A 23,313-nucleotide genomic window follows, 5' to 3' on the forward strand; every position below is an offset into this window, starting at 1 on the left:
AATGGTCACTGTGCTTTGGGGGGGAGGCGGGCCCTAGAGAACAGACCTGAGTTTCAGAAAGGGAAGCATGACTCTTGTGTGATCTCAGCCTTATCTTACTAAGCAGAGACTGGAATTTGCTTCACCTGAGCCTCCTTCTTTCTGCAAAGATGTTTCCCTACTGGTGACGCTGCAAAGCCAGAGGGCCAAGAAAGCCATTGGTCCCTGGACGTGTTTTGCTGAATGAGTTGGGAGAAAGGACCTGATGGGGTGGGCGGCTGCGGGTGTTCATCATTTCCTCTTGGGCAACTGCATAGGGGCATTGGGAATTGGGAAGAAAACTAGCTACTTGGTGTTGAACTTTAAGTGATAATCAAAGAAAAAGCGTGGCTTTTGTTATCAGATGAAATCTCAACCTGAGACTCCAAATTCCTTTTCTTTCTTCCTCTTCCATTCTCTGATTTAAGATACATTTTTTTAAAAAATTTTTTTCTTGTAAATACCATTTGGACAGATCACTTTCCCCCGGGGCATGTACAGGTTGATGACACATTCTTGCCTGTCCCCTCCCAATTCATTTCCCAAAGCTGAAAAGAATTTAAAGGTCCCATTCTACCCACCCCCGCCCCAGCCCTGCTACTTAACACCTGTTGGGTGACTTTCTCAACAATTTAAAATAAAAGTCTCACTTCTTACCTGTCCTTAGGAGGCCCTATGCAGTGTGGTTTGGCTTGTCTCTTCATCATCATCTGTCACCGCTTTCCCTTGTTTATTGGGCTCCAAGCACATAGCCCTTCGGTTTGTTCCTCAACTGTCCTGAGCTCCTGCCTGTGTCCATATATTTGTTCTCGTTCTTTCCTCAGCTTGAGCTGCTCTTCCCCAGCCTGGGCTTTGCTTCCTCTTTGTCCAGCTTGAGGCAACTGCTCAAATGTTGCCCTAATATACCTTTCTCAGCGAGCTAATTGAAAGCAGCGCTCTCAGTATTTTACCTCCTTTTTCTAGGACCCATCTGGTTATAATAATTACATATATTTATAATTGTTACAATAATGCAATCGTATGTGATTTTATATATAATACATATGTATCCTATATATGCTACATGCATATGATATATCCTACAAAATACAGATACTACACAATGTATATGAATATGCATATATATAATGTATAATAATATGACATACTGTATATACACTTAATATGATATATAGTAGAATGTAGCATATATATTATGATAAATATATATTTTATTTATTCATTTGTTTTTAAAATTCCTGCCTCTCTGTTGTTTCCATACCTCACTAAAATGTAAGTTGTATTAGGGCAATAACCCTGTCTGTGACATCGTGTTTCACATCTAAGATAATTCCTGACAGAAGATACTTTAAATATGTGAAGAGTGAGGGAATGAACTTCAGCTCCTACATGGTACCTAAAAAATGGCAGTGACGCACACATATAGCATTGGAGGGTCTGCAGGCGAGCTGTCCCTGAAGGATGTGGGAAAGGCCTTGGAGAAGGGCATTGCTGCCTGAGAGAAGGGAGGCAGAAGTATAGTGATCCTAACGATAATGGTTGCTAACTACTGGCAGGTCTTGTGGTAATCACTTTACAGGTATTCACTCACTCAACGATATTCACTTATTACCTCCGGGAATAAAATGGGCTCTTCAACTAGCAATCCTTGCTGCTAAGCCCCAGGCAGCTCTCCCCTGGGTGGGCTCTGAAGGTGTAGATCACAGTCATTCTATGCAACCGTATCTACCTAGCAGGGAGCACTTCCATTACCAGTAACATTTTCTCTTCCTGTATAGAAACAGAATGCTGAAGACCGTCAATGTGGAAAGGACCAGAGTGTTGCGATGAGCAGATTAATTTTTGAAAGCACCAAGACACGGCTTTTGTTTCGTTTGGTGCTGACCTGCCTTCCAACATTTCATTTTCTCTTTGACAGGTCAGTTTGGCTCCTCCGTGGCCTCATACTTCCTCTTCTTGAGATGGATGTATGGGGTAAACATGGTTCTCTTCATCCTGACGTTCAGCCTCATCATGTTGCCAGAGGTAAGAATTGGACTTTATATTTACCAAAAAAAGAAAAAAGAAAAAAAAAAAGGTAAAATGTGATCACTGTCCTAGAAAATTTCTTTTCTCTTTTGAAGAATAGCAGGATTAACTGGCCGATACCCGCTCTTGGAGTCCTAGTGCTTGCAACAAAGTTCATCTTCAAAATGGTACTCATGGGCCAAAGATCCTAATCCTTGCTCCAAAGGGTAGATGAGCCTCCTGAAATCATACATAAAATGCCATGTGAATGTTTAAACGTACATTTTTATGTGGAACGGTTCATGGCTTCTATCAGATTCCCAAGATGGTCCCTGTGCTCAAATGTTAATTGCTCAAAAGGAAGGCTTTCACACCTTGTGAATTGTATTTATTTTGCCAAGTTTGCTTTGAAAAACATCTTAGTGCAACTCAGGACATCTAATTTTTATATCTGAAGAAACACAAAGTGAGCGATTTTTTCCCGATGTAAAATGAGATAAGCCAGACCTCCCCCCTCCCAACCCACGCACATGTACACATACACAGTGGGGTATGGGTCTTTTAGGATCAAGGGCAGAGAGGAGAGGAAAACAGATAGTGCTTCCAGACTGAACAAGAAGGCAAAGCCCTGGGTTAAAAGGGGGCATGGGGTGGGGGGGGAAGAGTCCATCAACTAAGGCCAAGAAGCAAGACTGGGGTTGGAGCCTTTATCCATAAGAAGTTAAAGGACTCTGACCACTGGATGCTTACTTGGACAAAAGGCAGGTTAGGCTTTACTCAAGCTACAAAGGGTCTTTTCAGGTACCATTATTTCAAAGCCAGTTTGTTCAGAACAGCATTGCCCACAGCCAAAACTAAGTGTTCTGAGGGACTTGTTATCCTCACGGTTTTGAATCAGGGCCAGTTTCTGTATCAAGCCTCCCCACAGGTATAATTCCTTACATTCATGACAAGTTTTAGCTTTTAATAGCGCAAAACCACTTTTACTTCTTTCATTTCCTGAGCCTCACAACAAATTCACCATGTAGACTATAGAAGAGTTTTCTTTCCCCATTTACAACTGTGGAAACAGAGTCACACATTGCTTATCGGGCTTAACTAGTATTCCAGAGTGAGGTTTTTTTAATGCTGTTCTGGGTGTAGTACCATGATTGCACCCTTCATCCCAAGATTTTGCAACCTAATCCATTAGTTTTAGAATCCCTGAAGTAATTCGGAAGGTTCTAGGGCTAGGAGACCGTGGACACAGATCAGAAGTCCTGTAGAGTTCATCTCTCAAGTGAAAACTTCAGACAGTGAGGCAGAATGCATGTCATCACTTTCAAATTAACCACAGCTTTCTTTCTGCTCATCTCTCTAAGGAGCCCCGAAACTCCTTCACTGGCTATCATGACGCCCCCTAGTGTCAGACTCAGGGTCTCTGAAGTTCTGTCAGCCACGCTTGCTCATTCCCCCACACCGCACAGCCACCATGGAAATGGAAGGTTGTGGCTGGTTTGCTCCACCTCTAGGAAATTACAAAATGAGAGAGAGGGCAGGGAGCCAGTCTGTGTCTGATGGGATATAAGTCCTAGAACAAAGAAGCGTATTGTCTTTGGTCGCTGTCTTACAGGTTTGTGTAAGATGCTGAGAGGCATCCTTTTTTCCGGGCAATGGTTCCCAGCTCCAGCAAAAGAACAAAGGAGGACGTGCTAGCTTTGCAGCAATACCAGATGCCAGGGCTGGTCCCTTCCCGGCAGCTCAAAGCTCCATTTTGCCTCTGCTTCCTAACCAGCGTCATTCAGCATTCCTTCTAGGCAGATGCCCTTTTGCCCGAAGTTCCTGTGTCCCTGGGCAAGCCGGAGACCTTAATCTTCTTTGTCCTTTGTGGCCCCCCTCTTTGGGGTGAGAGAGCATGGATAGGACCCACCTTCTGCTCTGTTCAATCCTAGGAAGCCAAGAAGTTTCCATGAAACCCGTGTCTCTTGTATGGAGGGTAGAAGTAGGGGCTGATTTCCAGCCCTTGCCCAGTCAGGCTTGGCACTCAGGCTTCCAGCCATGTTCATCCTGTACCTCCAACCCCCGGGAAGGAAAGTTTTCATATTACACAAGAAGCTTGGCAAGCCATGTGCCTGCCCTCGGGCTAGAGGGGTGCTTTTTCCAGTTCTCACCAAGACACCTGCTGGAGCCCTGTTCTTGCTCTCTTACCTGTTGGCTCTGCCTCTCATATGAGTCTGGTAGCATCCGTTGAGGGCAGTGAACCTGAATTAGTGGTAAAGCAAATATAATGAGGGTGCAATCTTTCCTCCTGTTTGACACCCTCAAACTGATGAGCGATTCACTTGCGTCTTCTCTTCCTTAACATGAAGGACGGAATCTCCCTCCACCTCCACCCCTAGGAGGTAGCCCCATAGGAAGATGTGGGTAGTATGTTTTTTTTGTTGTTGTTGGTGGTGGTGGTTTTTTTGAACAGTCTAGTTTCCCCAGAGGCCTCTTTTCTCCTCTCCAGACCTCCCCTTAAGAAAGACCAGTTTGGAGGTGGTGGTGGGTAGTGGGGCTTCTCAGCAAGCCTCTGGGCAATGTGGTTGGCCAAATGCTGGTGGTCCACTGAGCTCAGCATGCAGGGCTCTTAGCACTGCCTTTGTTCTTTACTCTGGATTTAGTAGTCGATTCCCAGAAAATGGGACCCCACGTGGAGACCCACAGAGTCGCCATGAAAATGTGTAAGAAGTGCTTTTAAACAAAACCATTTGTGATCACATGTGTGGCTCAGACTTTGTTTCCAATTATTAACTGCCTTCTTTGCTTCTCTGTATAGTACCTCTGGGGTTTGCCATATGGCAGTTTACCTAGGAAAACGGTTCCCAGAGCTGAAGAGGCATCTGCGGCTAACTTTGGTGTGTTGTACGACTTCAACGTAAGTGTCTGCACACGGCTGTGGTGGTAGGAGGATGGATTTTTGCTTACTCTCTGAAACCCCATGGCTTCTTGTTCGGGCCTGGTTGAAGGTCTAAAGAGATATGTCCCTGCCCCTGCTAAAACAAAACAAAACAAAACAAAACAGGAAAGGAAGAAGGTGGGGGGGAAGGCAGGGAGGTAGGAAGGAAGGAAGGAAGTGAGTGAGGGATGGGGTAAGAGAGAGAGAAACGATTGGCTTAAGAATATGATAACATGATTAAATGAGAATATAGACTACTGAATGAAGGTGCACTCAGAGATCAGAGTCTTGAAACAAATACCTTTATCTCTGGCTTTGGAAAAAGAACAAAGGGAGAGTTCGCAAATGCGCTTTTTGAAAATCTTGTAGGATTCTTAGGGAACTAGAGCTTTAACATTTTGCATTAACTTCTTTGTTTCCTAAACACATCAATTTAGTATTACTGAATAGTTAGTAATAAATGAATGAAGCTAGATATTAAATAATAAACAGTACTGGATTCTAACTTCTAAATGATACTGAAATGAGTACACTCGCTTGTGGTACCCGTATGAACATGACTTAATTGTAGTACAAGGATAGTATTACTCTTTGAGCTGCCCTGGGTGGGGATTATTTTTACGGCAGAGACTCATTTTGCCCATTGAAAAATTATTTCGGAGTCTGATTCAAGTCTGTGGCAACTCCTCGGTTCCACACATTCTCTTTCAAAATAGCAACCAGATCAGAGATGTTCGAAAGTGTAGAGGATAAGAAAGTAGCAAGGTGGGAATTGGGGAATTGATAATTCAAGGAATTTTTGCAGAGTAGCAAATGAGAATAAGATTTTATGAAGCCTGGGGAATAAAAGAAGGAGAGAAAAACTAACAAACACTCTTCATGGCCATAGTATTGATAGGTTTATTTCACAGATGTTTTGAATTCTACGCTCAAGCCCCCTACATTGTGAGCTTCCTAAAGAGGGGATCATATCTGTTACACGTTCTTTGAAGCCCTTATATGATACTCAACCAACAGAGGCTTCATGAATCTTATTGACTGACAATACTGAGTAAGAGGAGGATTTGTAGAGCCTTGAGATAAGAGCCATAGAAATTAATTTATGTGAACAATTCCAGAAAGTGTAAACTTCAGGAAAGGTTCCTGGTTCTCTGACTAAGCCAAGGCAAGCTAGAGAATGAGCAGAAGGCATGGTGTCAGCCCCGATTTTGTGGCATTTGGAATCTCCAGTCATCCCTGTTAGTTCATTTTTCATTTCAATTCAACGTTTGTTTATTGAATATAAACACGCACTAGTTTTACAAAGATACAGGTGACATGATTTTTTTTTTTTTAAAGATTTTATTTATTTATTTGACATAGAGATCACAAGTAGACAGAGAGGCAGGCAGAGAGAGAAGGGGAAGCAGGTTCCCCGCTGAGCAGAGAGCCCGATGTGGGGCTTGATCCCAGGACCCTGGGATCATGACCTGAGCCAAAGGCAGAGGCTTAACCCACTGAGCCACCCAGGCGCCCCACAGGTGACATGATTCTTGACCTCAAGGCACGCATGATGGCAGAAGATAGTCAGTCAACTAGAATACCTCATGTTATATGGTACGTTAGCAAAACAGACAAAAAGACACAGGGGAGCCCTGAGTTAGGGGTTGTTAATTTTGCCTGTGAAGGTCTAGGATTTGTGAAGGATATGACCTCTGAGTTAGATTTTACTTATCTTTTATTTCTCCTTTCTATTATCCCCCATACATCTCTCTCTTTCCCTCCCTCCCCTTTCTCTAAATTTCAAATAATTTTTTTACTAACGCTCACCTGAAACTGCTTTTACATCTCATTCTCCTCTTCTTAGCAAGGTAATAAACTTGCAGTCTGGTTAATAAGAACAAGAACTAATAATATCATTGGCATTTTCTGATGTTTGAGTCAAACTAGAGAGCAGAAGAACTGAAAGAATGAACAAAAGTTTTTTTTTTTTTTGATTTGTAAATATTTATTTAATGAGGTTTAAGCACTTATAAATTTGTCAACTAACTGAAATAAAAAAGTTGGGGGGCAAAATCCATTAGGGATTTGAGAGATATTAGTCAGCTGAGGAAAACAAAGAGGAAGGTGGCTCTAGGGGCAAGCCAGAGGCTCTAACAGGTGGATACAGGAGGAAGCCAGGAGAGAGGGTTTGGGCAATAAATGGGCTTACCAGAATTTTATTACTGCTCTTGAGAGCTCTCTCGTGTTCAGTTTGGTGAACTACTACTTGCAGGTAGATAGAGGAAGGCAGGAACTAGAGTAGCCTGTGATACTCATTTTCCTTCATAATTCCAGGCCTGCCTAAAGACCGTTCTAAAGTAATAAGAGAATATAAATGGTCAAGAAAAAATAAGAAATTTATTAAAGTGGTATTATTCGTTTATAGCGTTTCTTAATTTTTCTGCATGCTGTAACCACTCAATTATTTGGCGTGTATCATAAAACAAGAGATTTTTAGAGATAGGATTGCTTTTAGAACTCTTCCATCCCATGTTTCACATTATAGAATGAGGGAAATTTTGAGTCACAGAAGCATGTTCGGGGTCTTATAGCCATCGAGTGGCTCCTAATCTAGTATTCTTTCTATGCCTAGTATTCTATCAATAATTTTGTTGCATTGATTTCCAACAGCATTCTCACTGACTGTTTCCAGAACACAGACCGACTCCCTTCAATGCCATAGCTATCTCAGTGGGGAGAAGGAGTTGAAACAGATCCAAACTTCACCTTTCATAATAAACACACAATTTGCAAATTAGCTTCTCAAGTAGAATGATGGTAGGTTCAATATTTACTCTTGCCCAAGGTCTTTACTTGGTCCTCTGAACAATGACCTCATAGAGGTGCCCACCCTGTATTGTAAGATGATCTAACTGGACAGCACAGAATTCTATTGTGGCATCATGGAAGAAATCATTTACTGGGTATCCTTGAGCTCCCTAAAAACAGAATTCTGCACTTCCGAAGAGCCAGAGATGCCAGGAGGAAAAGACATGTTTCAGGCCTGGGACAGAGCTAACAAGTGCCTGAACAGTCCAATTAAGCCATGGGTTTGTTTGTTGCATCCAAGAAGGTTAGCATACTGGCTCAGCTAAGCAATCCCGTATAGATGTAGGTGAAGAGAAGCAGAAAAGGAGTTATAGAACACTGTGAAAGAGATGCAAGCATGACCTCTTGTGGTAGAGGAGCTTATATGATGTGAAGGGTCCAAAAACCTTTGAGGTGGAGGCGGGGAGGTGGAGTCTCCTCTTGGAGACTTGGGACTTCTCTCTGGACAGCCCCTACAGCCCCCAAAGTATCTCTCTGGAGCTCAGTGCTCTGTCATTTGTAAACGCATGTCACAACTTGGGGCACCTGGGTGGCTCAGTCCGTTAAGCGTCTGCCTTCAGCTCAGGTCATGATCCCAGGGTCCTGGGATGGAACCCCACATTGGGCTCCCTGCTGAGTGGGGAGTCTGCTTCTCCCTCTGCACCAACTTGTGCTTGCTCTTTCTCTCGCTCTCAAATGGATAAATAAAATCTTAAAAAAAAAAACCCACATGTCATAACTCATCAAAATTCCCTTTAATTAATAGTAGACAAATGGCATTTGATATTGGCTAGGTTAGCCAGTCTTATGGCTGCTCAAAGTCACAGTCTACAAAGCACCGTATTTTTGATCCTGTTTTTGAGTACCTCCTGATGGGTCTTACTAATCTGAAGGAAAACATATTTCATTAAAATAGTAAATAGGGAGATTGTCTAATATGTGTGCTGTGAATTGAATTGGCAGATACGGTATTATTTGAAGTAGTAGAATTGGAAGAACAAGTTCAGGTCAGAAGAAGAGGATGTCTTTGTTGGCAAATCCTTGGAGACACAAAAATGACGTATGAATGATAAAGAGAAAAAGGCTATGGTTTTGATGTTCTTGTAAGTGAGAGGGAGGAGCTGAGGTGGCATTTGGAAGCAGCTTGAGCTGATAGCAGACGGTGAGATCATTTGGGTAAAGATTTGAGTTGTGAGTAAAGGGAAATGCACTCAGTTTTCCAGCTTGTGAACATCTTGTACATTGCGTGCGGATAAATGGTGAGTGAACTTTGCCTCCCCTTTTCTGTCGGTCAGCATAGATGTTGGTGGGATGAAGCCCTAGAAGGGACAGAAGAGGAGAGTTAACACCTATCATGTTAAGTAGGCACATACATTAAATTTCATCTTCATAGCAACCCTTCAGAATGAAGATCCATAATCTTTTTTTTTTAAACATCCTATAGGCTGTTTAGTTTTTTTTTTTTTTAAGATTTTATTTATTTATTTGACAGACAGAGATCACAAGTGGGCAGAGAGGCAGGCAAAGAGAGAGGGAGGGAAGCAGGCTCCCTGCTGAGCAGAGAGCCCAATGCAGGGCTTGATCCCAGGACCCTGGGATCATGACCTGAGCTGAAGACAGAAGCTTTAACCCACTGAGCCACCCAGGTGCCCCGTGAAGATCAATAATCTTCTTATAGGGGTGCCTGGGTGGCTCAGTTGGTTGCGCATCAGGCTCTTGATTTCTGCTGAAGTCATGATCTTGGGGTCCCAGAGTGGGCCCTGTGTTGGGCTCCACGCTCAGCACAGAGTCTGCTTATCCCTCTCCCTGTGCTCCTTCTGCACATCCCCACCCGCTTTCTCTCTCTCAAATAAATAAATAAAATCTTAAAAAAAATAATCTTTTTATTTTTTAAATTATTTTAAAGATTTTTGGGACGCGTGGGTGGCTCAGTTGGTTAAGCAGCTGCCTTCGGCTCAGGTCATGATCCCAGCGTCCTGGGATCGAGTCCCGCATCGGGCTTCTTGCTCAGCAGGGAGCCTGCTTCTCCCTCTGCCTCTGCCTGCCACTCTGCCTGCCTGTGCTCGTTTGCTCTCTCTCCCTCTCTCTCTCTCTCTGACAAATAAATAAATAAAATCTTTAAAAAAATTATTTTAAAGATTTTATTTATTTGACAGGGAGAGAGGGAGAGTGTGCACACAGGCTGGGGGAGGGGCAAAGGGAGAGGGAGGAGGAGGCTCCCCACTGAGCAGGAAGGCCAATGCGGGGCTCCATCCCAGGACCCCGGGATCATGACCTGAGCCAAAGACAGAGGCTTAACCAATTGAGCCATCCAGGAGCTCCAGTGATCTTTTTATAGTTGAGGGAATTTGGACTCAGAGAGGTTGGTCAGTTTGCCAAACACAGCACAGGTAATTAAAGGAGGTACTGAAATTCAAGGTAAAATGGGGCTGATTTTAATGTCACATTGTTGGTTTGCTTCTAACACACCCCAAGCTGATTCCTTCTGCCCTGCTCACTTGTGCCGTATATCGTCCTTGAAGTCTGTCCTCAGAGGAAACTGTAGCAGACATTCTGAATGTTTTCAAACAGCAGCTTCCTTCCTGATTTTGTCGGCAGCAACTGTTCTTCTAAATAATAACCTTCCAGAGCGACAGTGTCTCCTCACAGACATATGTCAGTTCTCTGAGTTTCCTTCATCTCATATTGTACTGGCCACATTTAGAAGAGATATTTTTGTGATATACATATGGAATAACATCTTTTTTTAAGGGATATTTCAGTAGTTCAAATGCATCTTTATTTTCAGGGAGTACCCCCTTTTTTTACGGAGGTGTAATTGACATACAGCACTATATTAGTTTCAGGTGTACAGCATAATGATTCAATATTTGTATATATCATGAAATGATCTCCACAATAAGACTGGTTAACATCTGTCAACATACACAGCTACAGAATTCTTCTTGTGATGAGAACTTTTAAGATTTACTGTCTTAGCAGTTTTCAAATATGCAATACAGAATTAGTAACTGTAGTCTCCATGTTCTACATTGCATCCCCATGACTTCTTTATCTTATAGCTAGAAATCTGTACCTTATTACTTCCTTCCCTCATTGTGCGCATCTCCCACCTTCTGCCTCTGGCAACCACTAGTCTATTCTCTGTATCTATGAGCTTGTTCTTTTCTTTTTTCTTTTTCTTTTCCCTTTTCTTTGAGATTCTACATACAAGTGAGATTACACATTCTTTGTCTTTCTCTGTCTTATTTTACTTAGCATAATGCCCAGGGTCCATCCATACTGCTACCAGATTTCCTTCCTTTTTATGGCTGAATAATATTGCATTATACACCCCCCCCCAACACCCACACTCGCACCCACCCCACTTTTTTTTTTGTCCATTCATCCATTGACAAACACTTAGATTGCTTCCATATCTTGGCTATTGTAAATAATGCTGCAATGACATGGGGGTACAGATATATTTTCAAGTTACTTTTTCATTTTCTTCAGAAAAATACCCATCTGTGGAATTACTGGACCCTATGGTATTTTTATTTTTAATTATTTGAGGAACCTCTCTACCATTTTCTGTAGTGACTACACCAATTTATATTACCACTCTCAGTGCACAGAGTACTTCTTTGAAGGGGCAAATACCCTTCATTTTGGGTTTCCTAAGAAATGGACATCAAGACAGTATTAGATACAGGATATGTTTTGGGGGAAAATATCTACCAACAAGAATGGGGAGAGAGAGCACAAGTAGGTGGGAAGAGTCTCCTGTTAGGAAAGCTAGTCTCATTCCTGTGAAGGGAGAGAAGGGGGCTAAAGATTGAGCAGGAAGAATTTCAGTCTGCAGTACAGTTCTGGAGAAGGTCTTGGCCAGTCAAATGGTGAATCTCCAAGCAAAGTATGTCCATTGGAGAAATCCCGTATCACTGGCTCTAGCATTTCTCATCATTTTGGATCAGGGGCCACCTGGGAGGATGTGGTCTCTGGACCAGCACATTGTGTTCCAAGCTGCTTGATCCCAAGTGGTGGCATCTAGAGGCCGTGTCCTGAATGCTCTCTGAGCAGCACACCTGTGTGTTGCCAGGCTCTGAAAATGTGACTTGGTTTCTCTGCTTCAGATCAGAACTGTTCCTGATGTGCTCTGCTGCTCCGACTTCGTTTCAACGAGCTTCCAGTAACCAGCGTGACCTCTTTGTTTCCGGCATTGTCTCAGCCTCACCTAGGGCCAGCTTGGCAGAGACTGAACGCTAGATGATAAACAATCTTTTTTTTTTTTTTAAAGATTTTATTTATTTATTTGACAGACAGAGATCACCAGTCGGCAGAGAGGCAGGCAGAGAGAGAGGGGGAAGCAGGCTCCCTGCAGAGCAGAGAGCCTGATGTGGGGCTCGATCCCAGGACCCTGGGATCATGATCTGAGCCGAAGGCAGAGGCTTTAACCCACTGAGCCACCCAGGTGCCCCGATAAACAATCTTTGGGTTACAGCGAAAGTATGACCCCAAGCCAGACTGCTAAGCCTCTTGGGGACAAAGCTAAGCCTGTAGATTACCAAGTCCTACCCAGACATGTGGCTCTTGCCTGGAATAGAGATCCTGTGATTGGAAGGGGTAAGGATCTTCTCTGTATCTGTAGTGAGACTCCTTAGAAGACTTCACTGAACAGGGTGGGTGCTGCTCAGGCATGTGGTGCTGGGACTGGTGGCAACCAAAGGCTCTTCGTCCCTGGCTCCCATATTTGCTTTACTTCCTCCATGTCTGGTACAGGTTTCTCTGGTTTAATAGGCTTGTTAGGTCTGATTAAGAGAACAGGCATCTCAAATTCTGCTCTCACTCATAGGCCTCTTAATCTGCTACTCCTACGTGTCAATAGCTTATGACAGAAGAGATCCCTGGGTCCGCTTTTAGCCTTCTTGGTGTCCTTTTATTCTGTAGACTGGTGACACTGGTCCCTTAGGGTCTTCTTGTCTATCCATGCTTTCTTTAATTCAGCAGCCACTTTTGGTTTTCACCATCTCCCTCAAGCTGCACCTGGCCAAACCAGAGCCGGCCTTTTTCTTTTTGTCAAGTTTTGGGATGCCTATGATCCTGATGTCACACTTGCAACACAAAAATAGCATCCCTTCTTTGGATGTGATCACAGAACTGGGTCTTCCATTCATTAATTTAGTGAACACTTACTCTGCATTTGTCAGATGCCAGGCCGTGTGGCAGGCATCAAGCAAAGGTGAGCAAAACCCAACAAGGTCTCTGCCCTCTGACATTGAAAGTCTAGCAGAGTAATCAAATAATCACAAAAATAAATGTAACTATGACTGTGACAGGTACCACAGAAGAAAGGTAAACAGTATCGAGAACGTGTAACAGAGATCCTGACCTGGTTTGCAGCCTAAGACAGGGAGGTAGAGGAGAGCAGAAATTCTTCGGAGAATGTAAGATTTGAGTTCAGCTCTGAGGAATCAGTCTCAGCTCCCAATCTGAGAGAGGGGAGAGGCATTCGAGAAAACGAGCCTAGCGAGTCAAAGGACCTGTTATGGGAGAAGGTTGACCTACTCAAGGCACTGATGGAGGTTAGTGAAACTAGATGAAGGGGCATTGGGGTGGATGGCCTTACAGTGGTATCAAGACATAGGGGGCCCTCTGGAATCTGGGCCATGACACTCTTTTTCTCAGAGCAGGTGAAAGTAATTCAGGTGAGTGGTGGGTGAGTAGCGGCATTATAAAACTTGTAACTTAAAAAGGTCAATGAAACAGGGGCGCCTGGGTGGCTCAGTGGGTTAAGCCTCTGCCTTCGGCTCAGGTCATGATCTCAGGGTCCTTGGATCGAGCCCCGCATCGGGCTCTCTGCTCGGCAGGGAGCCTGCTTCCTCCTCTCTCTCTGCCTGCCTCTCTGCCTACTTGCGATCTCTGTCAAATAAATAAAATCTTAAAAATATATATATATATATATATATATATATATAAAGGCATTATCCTATTTAAAAAAAAAGGTCAATGAGGGGCGCCTGGGTGGCTCAGTGGGTTAAGCCTCTGCCTTCGGCTCAGGTCGTGATCTCAGGGTCCTGGGATCGAGCCCCACATCGGGCTCTCTGCACAGCGGGGAGCCTGCTTCCTCCTCTCTCTCTGCCTGTCTCTCTGCCTACTTGTGATCTCTCTCTCTGTGTCGCATGAATAAATAAAATCTTTAAAAAAAAAAAAAAAAAAAAAAAAAAAAAAGGTCAATGAAACAGGAGGAAATTGGATATGAGGACATCAAGGAAGAGTCTGTCGATATGTGAGAGCATCACATGTCGATAAATATCAGAAAGCGGAGAGACTAAGACTTTTTTGGAAGAGCTCAGTTTGCCTGGTAGGAATTTGCTGATATGTAAATATTAGCTGCCAACTTAATAGATTAAAGGCTGAGCCATCAAGTCAGATTAGAACTTCACAGTCTACTAAATTATCCCATATCCCAACAAACAAATGGCACCAGATTTTGAGTCTGATATGTCTGCTGTGACAATAGATTATTTAAAGTTGCAAACACTTGAAAACAGTTCAGTAAAAACTCTGTCCCACGTTCCAGCATCATGGACCTCCAGTAGAGTACTTATACATTGTACTTGAAATTAATTACATTCATCGATCTTAAATGTTTGAAATAAAATATATGCTGCTCATGTAGGATTGAAATTTTCTGAACTTCATTTTTTTTTCAAATAGTTTATTTTCTCCACTTTTTTTTTGTATTTTCATTTGTTCAAAAACTCCTTTTAAAATAGATAAAATGAAAAAAAAATAAAATAGATAAAATGAGGTAAGATAATTCCCAGTATGGGCTATATCCATATAACCAGGTACATCTCTTCTCATATATGAATTTATGATGCTTCATTTTTCATTACTTTACAGAACTAGTAGACAGATGTAGAAGACCAGTAGTCAATTAAACAACAAAACCCCATAATACAATGCTTTTAATCTCCACCTTGTGAAACAAAAGACCGTTTTTCCCATTTGGGAATAACCTGTATGTAGAAGCTCATTTTATAGTACTGAGAATTTCTTATTTTCTAAGAGTTTTAGGCAATTAGTAGAACAAAATTAAGGAGTTTTGGCAGCATTAGTGTTTCTCAGACACTTTCTTGGTGTTTTGATTCATTAAATCCCAACATAAGATTGTTATCATCATGTTACTATCTTGAATGATTTACTCTCTTTTATTAAAGTGGGTAGCAGGGAGAAGAAAAACAGAAAAAGGTGGTTTAGATGATAATTTGAAAGAGCTTAATCTCACTGAGGATTGCTAATGACCACCAGAAGCAATTTTTCTGTTCATTCAGTCATTCCGCAAACATAAATTGAGTGTGACATGCTGGGAATGCAAAGATAACTAATATTTTTTCCCTGCCCACAGGGACCTTTTGGTTTAATTGGATGTGCAAACAAACAATTGCCATATGATGGGACATCCTCAAGCTAACAGAAACGTGTCCTAGGCACATGGAGGCATAAGGGAGGGAGGGTTCTGTGTGACACTTCACTGGAGTTCAGCTTACTGGAGACCTGAGAGGACCCAGTAAAGCAGTAACTCTGTTTTCCATTTGAGTTATGAATAATTTGTTTGAAAGGGGAGGCAGATGGGCACCAAAATTTCACATTCATTACTAGTGGGGGCCAAATGGGAGAACTAATCTGAGAGTCTTAGCCAAATGGGCCTGCTAATATGGGACTCCAAATTGGTCCATCTTATCCTGGGAAAGCTTATTTCCTACAGGAAGAAAGTTATATTTGGGCTAGGCAGCTATAGCTAATTCATTCCAAAAGTATGGACCCGAGAAGTCACTCTGCCTTTCCTGGGAGGGAGTGAGTAGAGGGATAGTGGGCGCCTGGGGAGTATTTCACGAGGTGGAGCTCTGTGCACCTGAAGGAAATAACCATTTCCCAGGAACAAGGAGCTCTGGTCTAGGGGTCAGTAAAGGATTTACAGAGGTAGTTTGAACTGGTTTTAAAGGAACAGTAGGAATAAACTAGATTCTGAAATGGGGAGGATCGCTGGGAACAGCATTCCAAGCAGAGGGATCTGCATGCACCAAGGCACGGAGGCAGGAAATGGTGTCATACACTCAATACCCATGAGTAATTCAGCAAAGCTGGTGTTTAGCTGGTGTTTGGCATATTAAAGGTGGGTGTCCTCAAGGAAGACAGTTTCATTCATTTTGCAAAGGAGTCAGACTTTTATTCTATAGGCAGTGGAGAGCACAGAAAGTTGTCAAGTAGGCTGGAAATGTGGTCGTTTTCCCTTCAGAAGGTTCTGTGTGAATATGAGATGGACTTGGTTGGATTTGGTATGAGATGGAGGACGAGAGGGCTGTGAATGGCAGTGGTGTACAGAGAAGGGATCAGAGTCACATAGGATCGTGAGACAAAAACTACAGGATTCAGCTAGTAACTGCAGGTGACTTACAGGTGAAAGTGGGAAGATAATGAAATACCCAGGTTACTGACTGAGATGAGAGATAGGTTTGGTGTCATACCCTGAGAGAGGAGGAAGAAGGAGGCTTGGGAGAGCTTCTTGAGTTCAGGGTTTCTGTGTGATAGCCAAGTGAAATAAGATATATATAGGGCCCTGGGCATATTAGCTAGAATTCCCAGCATTAGTGTCAGTTGTGGACCATGGCACAGAAAGGACAAATGGAAATGCTCTTTACGGAAGCCCACACAGTTTAAAATGCAGTGTCACATAGTGAGAAGAACCCCGTCATGGGATTTAGACAGACCTCAGTCTGAATCCTGCTGCTTAACCTGTGAGACAGTAAGATAACCACTCTGATCTTCTTAACTGTCATGTGTAAAATAGTAGTATTAACACCTAACTAGCTGGTTGGTATTAAAAAGTAAATAAAGTTGTGTGTGTAAAGCACTTGCACGATGCCTGGCATATGGTAGATGTTTAATAAGCATTTCTTTCCTTAAATGCCTATTCATGGGCACTTAAGTCATGAAAATGTCCATTTCTTAGAAGGACAAGAGAGAAGAGGGAGCCCTGGCAGAGAGGGCATGGTATCCACAAGCCAGAAAGGGGAACAGGGCACCAACAACGTGAGTTCTCTGGGAAGGCGGCCGAGAGATGAGGGTGCTGATCCAAGGATGCCCACTAGAAGCAACTGTCTACTTCACGGCTTTTTGAGGGTGGGAGTTCAGGACTACAGGCCTGTAGACAGGTAGTTAATTCCAAGTATTGAAAACCAGAAGTTCTGCAAAGACTCAGCCCAGCTTCCTCTTTGTAATCTACATGCTCCCCAGCTAAGAGCCATAGAGTGTCAGTTTCACACTCCCAGATCTGGGTTGCAGTAAAAAAGAAAGGCAAAGGGAGGTGAGCAAAGCTTGAGGTGGAAGCTTGGGGAGTCTGGGCGGAAGGAAAGAAGGCAGCCACGGGCAGGATCTCAGCACGTACACGTAGGTGCCGGGCTGGCTGCCGTCCTTGTGAAGTTAGCTGAGGTTTGTGGTAGGGGTTTTTTAGCCTTCTCACTCCTTGCTTCTGTCTGCTTTATGAGATATTAAGTGATGTCACGTCCTATCTTACGTCTGGACTTGCAACTTTCTTTAACGCTAAGATATAAATGACTGGTAATGGTACAGAGAAGGGTAGGAACGTAGGCCATGGTGTGCTGCCCCCTCCCTTCAAATGCCCTCAGCAGGCACGGTCAGAAATTATACCTTCTTTTCCTCCCACCAGTTTTGACTTCAAGATTTCTTTTTCCCCCCAAAACCGTGGTCTGGCAGTTATTACAAACTGAAAAGAGTTGCTAAGGGTGCTGAAACTCATTTACCATCCTGGGGATGGAATGTCGTGTTTCGCAGTGACGGCTTATTTGCCATCGTGAGAGATGCCAAAGGGGTGGGGTTCTAATATAATTTCAGGTGACCGATAGTCATGAAGAGGACGTTTTGCAGGCGCCTCAGCCATCCGGGATCTTTACTCCCTCTACACATCATGTTTGGCAAGTAGTCAATTCTCAATAAAAAGTTAGTTAGCCAAACAAATACATGAGTTGATTCCTAGCAACATCATCACAACATTCTCTTTCTGGGGGAAACGTGTCGGTGACTGTGAACGAAGACCAGCTACAGCACTCAAACAGAAACAAGACTCTTAATAGACAGTGTGCAAGCATGGAACCCAGGGTTGGATGGGAATGTTTCGTGCTCATTTGAAACTTGGCTCTGACTATGGCTTCTCTGTCACAGATTTTTGGGGGGGGAGAGTGCTCCCACAGGGAAAGCCGTGTGCGCTGACATGGAAACTGAATAGAACTTTGGCTAGGCTAGGAGTCATTGCTATTTTAGTCACTTCCAGATGTCTGCTGTTGGAGTTTTAAGGGAAAGGGAAAGATGTGTGGAGTGTGGGGGGCCCACGGGGTGGAAGGGGAGGGCTTCAGTATGCTACTAAGTCACCCTTCAGTATGCTACTAAGATGCATTGGATAAAGCTTTTTTAAAATTGTGTTCTCAGTAGCGCCTCTTTTATTTACATGCTTGATGGCACATGGAGTCGTAGGCAAACTGAAGAAACCCTTGTGAAATCATCAGGATTCCCCACCCCCCCAAAACCAACCTTATCCCTTTGGGTTGCCATCTAATAGTTATAAAATGCCAAGCATTGAATGGTACACACACCAGATGAGCCATCTGGCCCAGTAGCTATTGTGCTAACCTAACAAGTTCACCAGATGCTAGTTGTCTATCTACTTGCTCCTTTCCTGTTGTGTTGGAGGTGTCTCTTAATCCCAGTGCTGCCATTATAAACTGGAAAGTGACATCAGGTTGTAGTGTTCAAGTACATGGAGGTGAGGCCTTTTGGAGTCTTCAGAAGGGGTGTTCAGGTCCTTCTCAGGAGGTCCTGGTACCACCATGGATCAATCCAGAGGCGTAGGTCAAAAGACCCTACTGGGTTGGGAGGGTTTCTTGTGTCTTTGTTTCACTGGGAAGGAATGGTGCTAGCATGATAAAAGGGGTGAAAAACAAAGCATAGGAGAAGCAGTAGAGCTTGTTGAGTTACGAAGAACATGGATTTGAATCAGACCCAGTTAAAGTTTAGACTGTCACTTGCTGGCTATGTGAACATGCACTTAACCTCTCTAAAGATCAGTTTCTTTATCTGCAAAGTAGGAATAGGGCTGTTGAGTCTTTGCTGAGTGGGGGAATCATGGTAGATAACACCCACTACCTTGTTTAACCAGGTTGTGAACTGATCAGGAATAAGAGAAAGCGTTAGACAGACGGAGGTCAACATGTTGCCTGTATTATTGTTAAAGTTGATATGAAAAAATGTGGCATCTTTCTGTGGGCACGTGAGCTTCACAGCCAGAACTTCCTACACAGCAGCCCCAGCCCAGGACAGAATGCTCCCTCCAGGGGTAGGGCATAGCGTGTGCTGTCGCAGGATAGAGAGGAGAGGTGGCCTGCGTCATCCCCACTTCTTCCTCCATGCTCTGCTATCAGATTAGTGTGAGGGGACAGCATGAGAAAGTGGGGAGAAGCTGCGGGTGTTACATTTATGGGTCTTGCCCTCACGGAAGGCAACACCAAGAGTGGAGGAAGACCCATTGCCCCTAACAGGAGCAACCTCAGAGGGTTCTGGTAGGGATTCTGTGAGATGAGGGAACGTGTTTGGCAAATGCTAAACGTTCAAAGAAATGTATTGATTGATGTTATTGCATTGTCACCAAGCATGGGGATAACAGCAAGGAAATGAAGTGAGGGTCATTTGCAGGGGAAAATGGAAGAGTTTGGAAAATGATATGTGTTGTCCTCATGGGCAAAAAAAAATAAATAGGATATCTTTAAAACAGACAAGAGGCAAGTGCCTATCCTAACTAGGTTCTCTTATTGTTGCTCTGGGACAGGAAGGCCAGCCTGAAGGTTCGGGACAGGTGGAGGAGACTGGATTTACAATAGCTGAGAGGAAGCAGAGTTTTAAACTAGATGAATGTGAAACAAGAAGATGTCACTGAACTGGGTGAGGGAGATCCTCCCAGTGATTATTCTCCTGGGATGACTTTTGGGTCTTGGGCAGTTGACCAGTCCCTCTCTATGTGGTTTCTTCTTTGGGTCATGAGATTAGCCCATGTGCTTCCCCAGTCTGAGGTTTCTGCTAGTTCTTTAGCCCCAGATTTTTCTTTTGGGTAGGATTTCTTTTTTCTTGAGCTGAAAAAAAAAAAAATGCAGACAAAGGCAGGTGTGGTGTGGGGAAACACTTCCATTTTTACCTATATCCCTATATCCCACTCATTCCATCCTGACCCTACTCAAAGCCCATGAGCTCTCCTGAGACTTTCTTCCTTTCTTCTGAGATTTTGCCTACTAATTCTTACACAGTATTAAAACACAAACTTGCTGCAAATCTCAAAAGCAATAATTATTCCAGATCTTTTTTGGCCTCTGTTTTGAGCTAGGCATGATCTCCATTTAAGGCAATTTTCTAAATTGCTTCTCTTAAATCTTCCTTTGGGGAATCAGCATCTGGGGGATTTTCTCCTCTTTTTTTTCCACCCTGCCTCCCCACTTTAAGTGGGCCTTAAAGTCCCTGGCTGTGCATAAATGAATTTAGAGGTAGCCAATTGGGCTTTCTAAGATTCCAGGGTGACTCACTTGATCTCCAGAGGAAACCTCGCATTGGCAAGTTGTTATTGTCTCACTTCACAACACACAGTAATTTCAAGTTACCGCCAGAGAGATGAAGTCAGAGGGGAGCTGTGGCAGTGGAAATGTAGTAACACCGAAACGTGCTTCCAAGCTGAGAGTGAAAAACAGTGAATTTGAGGAGAGAAAGATGAAGACCATGACAGAGGAAAGAGCATCAGAATATGCCAATGTTCCCTGTGTAAAGAGGGTTACCCAGGTAGCTAGGGAGAGGGTAATTCTAATTATCTGGCAGATAATATTAAGGAAAGAGCGCGTAATTGCATGAATAAACACACTTGCTCTGGGAGAATGCTCTCATAGTCTTGATGGGCACAAGGTTGTGCAGATCTGTTCCCTTGGCCTCTCACCTGCTCTTTACCTTTGCTCAAAGTGAGCTGAGTGTGAGCTGACACACAGCCTCAGTGATTCCAGGAGAAGCAGTCTAGCTGTGGCTCAGGTGACTGGAAGTGGAAACTTGCCATGACACTTTGAGGAAACACGTTTCTGATCCTCCCCAAATGTTAAGCAAGCTCTTAAAATTGTAAATCTAATGACACCATGAAGTGTGTTTTGATGTTTCAATCAATGGGCATTTCACGGTAATGGCTCCACAGCTGAGCAAGCCTATGTTTGGTTAAAAATTTGGCCTATTTAGAAGTCCCTGAATTTCAAGTAAACCAAGAGGCTGCCAATCAATGTGGCAGCTGAAACATTTGCTCTATGAAGCAAAAACAATAGGACTCAACTCCCAAGTTTGAAAATTAATGCCATTTTGTTGTTTCTCTTAAAAGTCAATCTTTTTTTCTTTGAGTTGCTCTTTATAACATCTGCTAAGTGGCTTTGTTGTTGGATTTTAGGGCTTGGCGCAATACTCCATCCTCTTTTATGGCTATTATGACAATAAACGAACAATTGGATGGATGAATTTCAGGCTGCCGCTCTCCTATTTTCTGGTGGGGATCATGTCCATTGGCTACAGCTTTCTGGTTGTCCTTAAAGCGTAAGTTTCACTGGCCTCTTGGGAAGTGAGCCATGATTTCTGGACTCAAATAGTATCATTAATTTAAGAATGGAATATAATTTTTATTTTATATCGAGAGGATATGAATCTGTAAGAGATAAAATGTGGTTTTAATACCAACACTAATGTTAGACTATGACATTCCCCAAACAAAAGGGTTGAACACAAGCTCAGGTCTTTAGATCATCTCACTGGGTTGCACTCCTATCTTGTGTCTAAACCAATTTTGAAGACACGCCTTTTTGAACTTCAAGGTATGACTCCATGTTGCAAACAAGGCAGGGAAATAGCTGCTGGCCCCCCTTTCTTTGTGTGCAGAGAGGTTTGCAAGTTGCAGGATCAGCTCAGTAGGCAGAATCTGTTATTCTGTGCTCATTAAAAAAACAAAACAGAACCAAAGTAGTCACTCAACCAAAAAAAAAAAAAAAAAAAAAGAAAAGAAAAAATCAACCGTGTACGACAGAGAAAACGAATGGCCCCCAACAAGGCTATCACCATCAACTGCAGAGTCATGGTCTGTCTGGAAGAACATTTATTAGAGCATGGAGAAGAATTTCATCAGAGAACTGACGAAGCATGTGTAACAACCCATTTAAAGACACAGCAGAAACCTGCATCTGGGGCTATGAGTCATCTCCATAATCCGTGAGCCAGTTCTCTGAGCTAGCATGGAAGTCTGGAGAGATTTGAGAGATCAGTGTCCTGACCCTTCTGCTGGACAGTGAACAAGGTGAATTGGCCTTTTGCTTCATCTCAGGAAAGGTCCTCTGCCCGAGGGTCCAGGTCACCCCAAGCAGGAGCTCTTTGGAATGGTCTGTGACAAACTTTATGCCTTATCTCTGCCAAACTGGTTCCACCAGAAGACACTGTCATATTTCGTTTTCAAGACCCCACATCCACAGTATTCATCTACCTATCCAAATGTAACCCGGGATCCTAAATGTAAGGTATCTATCTGTCTACCTGGTAAAGTATTACCATATTCCCCAGTCTGTACTGTTTCTTCTCTTTTAAGCTTTTGGATTTGCCAAAACTAAAATCAGAGGGGCCAGTTTTGTTACAGAGGTCTTGGGAGAATTGTTTTGAGCTAACTTGATTTCCAAAATCAGAATTCATATATTTACTCATTTATTTAATAACTTTATTGAGCAATTACTATGGGCAATTAGTGTGGGCAATCTCAAGGGCTATCTAGTATCTGAGAATTTAATGGTAAACAAAATAAAATCTCTGCCCCCAGGATGCTCAGTTGAAGAAACAGCCTGTAAACTAAGGAGCAAACAGTGGTTGTGGCCAATATAGAATATAATATACATATTACATCCTCAGGTTATGCAGATGTTATCCATGTATTGGGTGTTAGCCTTCACAGCCAAATATTTGCTGCAGTTTCTTCTTTCTCTAGAGTGTAACGTGTGCTCTTTAGTAGAGCACAGCCCCTGCTATAATTTTTTTCCCCTTGTGTAGCAGGCTTACCCTGTGAGCTTCTAGAGAGTTGCTTCCTACCTCCCTTTCAATCCCCTTCCTCTTCCTGACTTTCTTTTGAGCAGAGGCTACATTACAGTGACCCTGCTGGCTTAGGATTTATGGAGTCACTTATTTGAATAATTAAAAACTTTCACATGCATCTGTAAAATGACAAATAACCCCAGCATGTAAACAGAGATGTAAACTTGGGGTCCGAGGCAAGAAGTTGAGGCAAAGGCATGAATGCAACCATTGCTTTCTACAACCTCCCAACAAAGCAACAGATACGTGGAGGTTGCGTCTCATAGACACAGTAGTGGTTCAAATCTACAGCCTCCTTGAAAAGAGAAGAATGTTCATAGGCATGTGCATTTTTGCCTCTCTGTGGGCAA

At 43.1% G+C, this 23,313-nt stretch overlaps 1 protein-coding gene across 1 annotated transcript in view; it reads left to right on the top strand.

The window, feature by feature from the left end:
• Positions 1-23,313, top strand: part of TMC1 (transmembrane channel like 1) — a 206,495-nt gene that overhangs the window by 140,237 nt on the left and 42,945 nt on the right. Inside the window, exons 12-14 of the mRNA XM_080820083.1 lie at positions 1,937-2,043; positions 4,823-4,921; positions 21,291-21,433. Coding sequence (XP_080676209.1) covers positions 1,937-2,043; positions 4,823-4,921; positions 21,291-21,433 — 349 coding nt within the window. The remainder of the gene's footprint in view (positions 1-1,936; positions 2,044-4,822; positions 4,922-21,290; positions 21,434-23,313) is intronic.

The sequence above is a fragment of the Martes martes genome (assembly GCF_963455335.1).
Source record: "Martes martes genome assembly, chromosome: 12".
NCBI classification, from domain to species: Eukaryota; Metazoa; Chordata; class Mammalia; order Carnivora; family Mustelidae; genus Martes; species Martes martes.